Source organism: Lathyrus oleraceus, chromosome 3 (assembly GCF_024323335.1).
Source record: "Lathyrus oleraceus cultivar Zhongwan6 chromosome 3, CAAS_Psat_ZW6_1.0, whole genome shotgun sequence".
Lineage (NCBI taxonomy): Eukaryota > Viridiplantae > Streptophyta > Magnoliopsida > Fabales > Fabaceae > Lathyrus > Lathyrus oleraceus.
The window spans coordinates 65,570,170-65,577,455 of NC_066581.1; the positions used below are offsets into that span (position 1 = coordinate 65,570,170).

General features: G+C 41.0%; 1 protein-coding gene across 1 annotated transcript; it reads right to left on the reverse strand.

Annotated features, from left to right (window-relative positions):
* Nucleotides 1–5,226: 5,226 nt before the first annotated feature.
* On the reverse strand, nt 5,227–6,510 carry LOC127129693 (uncharacterized). The gene is made up of 2 exons (XM_051058831.1): nt 5,802–6,510; nt 5,227–5,747 (listed from the first exon to the last, which is right to left on the reverse strand). Exons 1-2 carry the CDS (start codon nt 6,508–6,510, stop codon nt 5,227–5,229), a joined length of 1,230 nt encoding a protein of 409 aa, XP_050914788.1.
* Between the last annotated feature and the right edge of the window lie 776 nt (nt 6,511–7,286).

A 7,286-nucleotide genomic window follows, 5' to 3' on the forward strand; every position in this document is an offset into this window, starting at 1 on the left:
AAATGCTTCTCAAGGTGTCTAGATTATGCATACAAAATTTCAGCTCCATCCAATTAAGCATCATCATTTCATGATCAAAATAGTAAACAAGGTGCAACAAATGACATGTTCACATAAACCCTAAGCCCAAACAGATTCCACACGTGCACAATTTTCATAAAAATCATCAAAAAATACTAGACATGGCAAGGATCATCATGGAAAAAATCTCATGTTAATTGGACAAATATTGAATGAGTTATGAATTTTTTAACATGGAGAAAAAATAAAAAAAGACATGAAGAAGGCATGTGAATATGGAAGCATGTGGTGAGAAAAAATGCAAGGCTGATGTTGAAAATGTGTGCGCCCGGTATCGAACCGGTGAGCAATTTAAACCTCGCGCCACTTAAGTGAAACGATGCGTTTCACTTAAGTCTAGTTGGCAAGGAAACGCGCGCTGGACCAATCAACTTACCACGGCATACACAGGTGGACAAATACATGCGCTCAAACAAGGAATCACATGCAGCAAGGGCAAAAGGAGATCAAACACAAATTCTGGAATGAAAACCTAATGAAGTTCATCGTGTTCTTCCCCAAATTTCCAGCTGATGAACAATTGTTCCAGAAATCATCAAACAATATACCATTGCAATCGTCTTCTAGTGCACAACAACAATCTAACAACAATCCATCCTAATTCTTACTCATGTGAACAGATCGAACAGAATAAGATTTAACAACCAAACTTCAAATCGCTCTAACTTCCTGGTTTCTTGATGAAATTCAAATCCACAAAGTGCATGCTACTCTACAATCCAAGATCTACAAGAAGCATAGCACAATTTCAACAATTATGAAGATCGATTCCTAACCTTGTTTGAAGTGCAGAGTCGGATTTGTGGTTTTCAAGGCTTATAAGGCTGAAACAGAACTTCCTTGATGCTTAGGTTGATGAATGAGTGGAGATTCGAAGCTCAATGATGCCTGATCTTGCTCAAATATGTAGCTGCCATGGATGATGTTCAATGTAACAGTTCCACATTTGGCTCGAATTTGGTGATTCCTTGTTTCAATCTTCTTCAGCAAAGCTTGTGGATGATGAATCAATGAAGAATCAATGCTATGTTCTTGGAGAATTTGAGGAAAAATCAAGAAGAAAAGTTGAGAGAATTTGCTATTTTTGGATCTAGATCTGTTTGAATGAAGTGTTAATGCCAAATTCTGTTAGGATTAGGAATATATAGGTGCTGTTAATCCACTTTGTTAATCTCAATTAGCCAAAAGCCTTATTAATTAGTGAAATGCAAATTATGTGCAATGGCCAAAGTGACCTCATGTGCATGGCATGCTGCTACAGTGCACGAATTCCTTGCCAAACATACTCCAAATACCATTTAAGACCAATTGCAAGTGGAATTATGTGTGAAAAATGCATATTTGTGAAAATCACTTTTTCCATCCCTTTTTCAAATTCAATTCACCTTGAAAATGCCCTTTTTATGTGATGAGTTTTGATGAAATGTAATGAATGATTTGGATAGAGCATGTCAAATGGAGATTGTAGCAAAAAACCCCACTCAATTTGGCCAAATGGTGTGAAAGTTATCCCACTTTGAAGTTCAAAATTTCTTGACAATGATTTGATCATAACTTGCCAACCACACATGAGAAATGGATGTTCTTGGACTTTTTGGAAAGGTGAGAGCAAGATCTTCAACTTTCATGTTGGACAAAGTTTCATTTGAAGCTTGTATGATGATGTAAATTTGAGGAGAAGACCTTTCCATTTTGGGCAGTTTGAAATTACAGGTCACTTACTATTTTTGGAAACTTTTCATCTGACCTCAAATTCTTCAATCTTGATCTTTGAAATGTCAAATGAGACTTGTATGGACATTAATGAAGCCTTTCAAACCATCTCCCACCTTCAAATCCATGATTTCAGGCACAGTTGACCATAGTTGACATTCTAGGGTTTCAGATGAAATTCAGCTTGACTGTTGAGCTTTGATCATCCAATCTTTGGCCAAGCCACTTCAAAATGATCCCTAGGTCATGTGAACTCAATTAACCAACCTTAGGGCCTTGCTTCAATAGAGAATGCACTTGCTTGCTTGCTTGACTGGATCTCCTGACCAGTCTTGACCTAATGACTTGCACTTGGGCAAATGGACAATGCAATGCTATGCAGTGGACTATATTATGTTAATGACCTAATATGAAATGAATGTACAAAATGGGAGGTGCAAATTTGAGGTGCTACAATGTTATCGGATTGGTCAACCGGTTCAAAAGGGACCCTAACATGAGCCTGCTTTCCTGCTGCAACATCCTCGGTCTTTTTTGCAAATATATGTCCACTCCTTGTAACTCCGCTTACATCAGTGACATTAACAATGGAGGGTAGAGGAACATCCTTTCCATTGTCAGTCATTGTAGCATTATACTTGTAAGGAACAGCTTTATCAGATTTATAGGGAACTGGGCCCGGTAAGTTAATGACTAAAGGAGTCACAGAAGTCTTCCGACTGTCATAAGTAATCTGTATAGGCTTAGAGTCGTTGAACTGAGGAACTATGACATTCATTTTGTTGTCACTATTGACCATATTGACTTGATCATAATCTCTTTCTCGGTAGGCTTCAATGTAACCTTGGTCCATTTGATCCTGGAGATCCGTTACAACAGTTAGGCATCTTTGAGAGTTCCTAGAACAAACCCTACAAGAGGCATAGTTATGTGGAGGCACAAAACCATTCTTGCTATATCTGGCATGTTTCTTTACTAAGTTCTCTCCCAATAATCGTACATCATAGACCTGGAAACTGCTCGGGCAACCATATACCATGTTAACTGAGGTTGAACCATGTTGCGGTAGAGGATTAACTTGAACATTGGGGTTTACATCCTTAAATGAAAGGATACCACTCTTGACGAGCCTCTAAACATCTGAATTTAGACCAAAACAGTTTTCAATGTTATGTCCTGGTGCCCCTTGATGGTTGTGGCAACCTGAAAAATACAGTGCGCGAAAAAACAACCGGCGAAAGAAAATGACAGAAGAGTCGCCACCGTGCGTTATTCATCCCAAAGGAGGGAAAGGAAACGCTCGAAGTAAACCTGAAAAAGGAAAGGACAAGACGGGGTCTCGCAACCAAATCTTGGGTTCGGGAGTCGGTTATGCGAAGGGAAGGTATTAGCACCCCTACGCATCCATAGTACTCTACGGGATCCACTTTTGCGGTTCTTGTCTAAAGGGTGTGAGTTTACCTAATGTGTTTATTTACTAAAAAAGGGTTAAGAGAAATGACTCGCGCGGATGTCGCATCCACTGCATACGTATCTCATCTGAATATGAGAATCAGAGTCTTCGTAGCTCGGCTGACCTATGGGTTGGGGGGATGTGTGCTCGCTAAGACATCGCGTCTTATGCCTACGTATCTCATCTGGAATGAGAATTAGAGCAAGCCGTAGTTCGGATAACTACGGGGTTATGGATTGGGTTTTGGACGAACAACATTACTACGCAATCTACCGGATGCTCGACCTTTGGAGACTTACTCGCCTGTAGTAGAAGGAGATAACATGTTGCTTTGGGTTTTAGGGTTTGTCCGCGTTGTAGGAACGCGCATGCAAAAAGGAAGTCCTAGGCGAAGGAACAGTGCTACCTTAATTGGCATGCAAACGGGAGACTATCTGAAGCCTCGTGTCCTATGGGGAAGCGATCACACCACACAAAACATGTATCTTAAAGTAAAATGCCACCAAGGGGCTCAAACATTGCCTCCTATCGAGGTCTTCCAGCTAAGAAAGCGATAAAGTACGAGAAAGGGAAAAAATTACCACACGGATAAAGATCCGAAGTTACAGCAATTAAAGGATTAGCAACCCTGAGATCTCTCCAGCTAGACCATCAAAGAAAATCAGTCAATACGAGTAATCAGAATAAACCTCTGCATGGTATCCGTGCAAGAGTATGTGAGTCCTCACAAAAACTCGACAAAAGGTTAGACAAACAAGATGAAATCTAAGGAAAACAATGCCATGGCAACACAAGACAGGTTAGAACAAACAGAACAAAGAAAAAACGAAAACTGTTGCGTTCGCTACTGCATCGCCTGGCGAAAGCTTAGCGAAGCTTCGCTGCGTGCTCGCCTAGCGAAACGGCTAGCGAGCGCCTGCGGGTTTTGAATTTCTCATCGATAACAGTACGATTTTAAGGATTCCAAACCCTATGGCATTCATTTCAGAAACAAAATTATTAAACATTTAAGACACTATTCACATATTCATACGCAAACATAAACCCGTGCGTAAAACCTGATGTTACCTCATGCATTCATAGTATTCAAATTCAACGCATAGAGTAATAGGAACAAAGGCATACCTGATGAGAGAGGCCGATCGAACGGTGCGGCTGGATTTGCAAAGCTCTGTTAGGGTTTGCGTGAGGCGGAGGCAAAAGAGTGTGTGAATCGGAGTGAACTTCTCATAGCTTCCTGAAGATTGCTGCAGAGTAGTTCCTAGGTCTCCTTCTCTCAAGACCTTTCTTCGGTGAAACTCCAAGTGTTTCTCCAAGTGTCTCCAAGTGTCTCCAAGTCTCCAAGTGTCTCCAAGTCTGTAATCCTCTACTGAAACTCTCATATTTATAGCTGATTTCCGTGGACTTGTGGGCTTAGAATGAGGGCAACTCAAGCCCAAAATCTTTCTGATATTTTCTGAAGTGCGCACCCTTCGCCTAGCGAAGGATCTGCTCGCCTAGCGAGCATGATAGTGCTCTTCGCTAGGCGAAGCATCTGCTCGCCTAGCGAGCATGACAGCTCAGCAGCAGATTCTTGCTTCTTCAAGCTTGGCAATTCGCATGGTGAATAGGCCCCATCTGGCCCTGTTGGTAGTACCTCCAGTCTTTTCCTAAGCAGAACCCACAAAGTGTCCTGGATGATGTCCGAGCTTCTTGGAGCTAATTCTGATTGACATGATGCAATGTGATATGAAATGCTAAATGACCTAAAAAGTGAATGCATGAATGAGGAGGGCAAATTTTGGGGTGTTATAATGGTAAGCACAAAATTGATCTGCCTTGTACCAATAGGGAAGGCCCTTTGGCACAGGTGGTGGAGACCTTGTCTGGACATGATTTTTAGCTAGCAGTGCAGGAAATAATTTTGCATAGGACATTGGGATAGGATCAAACTGTGGCCTTTTTAGAATATGATTTTGATTGTTGAATTGAGAGCGAGCCTATTGTGGAGGTTGTTGATGATGTTGATTTGATGGTTGTTGTTGAACATGTTGTTGTTGCTGATGTTGTTGATGTTGATGCGAGAACTGTGGCTGATAAATTGGTGCTACCATTGGTGGACTAATGATTGGTGAAACGGCTGCAACATGTTGATACTTTCTTCTTTGTCTGCCATATGAAACGACACTAACATCTGATTCTTTCTTTTTGGAGAAATTATTGGCGAATTTCTTAACATGACTAGAAGCGCCAGCTTCCTTAGTCAAACGTCCCTCTCGGACTGCTTCCTCAAGTCGCATGCCCATGTTTACCATCTCGGTGAAATCACTGGGTGCACTAGCCATCATGCGGTCATAGTAGAATAAACTCATAGTTTTCAAAAAGATTTTAGTCATCTCTTTCTCTTCAAGTGAAGGGAAAATACGTGCAGCAATTTCACACCACCTTTGAGCATATTCCTTGAAACTCTCATTGTCTTTCTGAGACATGGCCCGGAGTTGATCTCTTTCTGGAGCCATATCTACATTATATTTGTATTGACGAACAAAAGCTTCACCAAGGTCATTGAAAGTACGAATCTTCGCACCGTCCAAGCCCATGTACCATTTAAGAGCGGCACCAGTTAAACTGTCTTGAAAGTAGTGGATCAGAAGCTGATGGTTGTCAGTCTGAGTGGACATCTTCCTAGAATACATACCCAAATGACTTTGAGGACATGAATTTCCTTTGTATTTCTCGAAGTCTGGTACTTTGAATTTAGGCGGAATTTGAACATTAGGAACCAAGCAGAGTTCGAAAGCGGTCTTGCCAAAAAGATCCTTACCTCGAAGAGCGTTGATTTCCCTTTGCATTTCTAATAATTGATCTTGAAATACCTCTAACCTTTCATCTACTCCCACAACTTCACTTGGAGCAGCGTCAAAAATGTTTTCTTCATTATAAGGAGTTGTATGCACCACATGAGGAGGTACAGACATCACAGCAGTCACTACTGGAGCTTCAACGTTTTCAGGGCGGTATCCTGTTGGCATATAACCATGAGGAATGCCCCAAGGGAAACCAGGTGGCATGTGATATTGTTGATCATTGACGACCGCCACTGGAATGGGCGTCGAGACGTTCTCAGAGATTGTTGTTCGTTGCAATGGATCTTGAGAATTGTTCGATGACTGATTCTGAGCAACCACCAAAGTGTCCATCATAGCAGTAAGCCTTTCCAAACTGTCTTTCAAGGTGATTACTTCCTCTCTGAGCTCTTGGTTTTCTTGTTCAAGATGACTCATCCTTCTCCGGTGACTGACTCGAGTATTGTACTGGTGATTCAGTTTGACTATTGGAGGGAGAAGACACGTGTAAGTTTTATGAAATGCAGGAACTTGTGCTTGAATGATGCGTGTATTGCATATGCAAAATATGAGTTTTAATTTTTAAGAAACTCAATAATTTATTGCACAAATTATAGAGACAAAATTTGGTATAAGCCGAACAAAAACCTCTTTTTATTAAACAATTGAGGGATTACAAAGGATGAAATACAATTTCAACGATCCTAAACAATACAAGAGGAAAACAGCTAAGTCTATGAGTCCTAAGGAATCTCATATGTAGAAGGTCCTACTGATGGCTGATGCTTCCTTTTATGCCTCTTTAGCTGAGCATTCTCGATCATAAGCTTGTCGACGATTCCCTTCCAAGCACCTGAGGTGGGAGGTATGTTGGAGTATTCATGAAAAGGCTGGACTTTAGAGAGAATTAAACCTTCTTGTTCCTCCTGTTTCTTCACAGCTTGTTGTTCCAAAATCTCAATTAATTCATCCTTCTCCTTTAGTTGTTGCTCCATCTTCATCTTCTTATCATTCAAGACATGGTACTTGCCTTCCCAAGTGTCTCTTTCCAATTTTCTCCAGTGCCTAATGTTATCCAAAACCCGATGCCAGCTCACGGCGGGCAGAGGATTAATGTTGTTGATAGTGGGGAAACTTTGAATTTGGTTTCTGATGTGACTAAAGTAAAGACTTTGATATCGGTGGTCAAAGACCGACTCTTGAAAGGACGGATT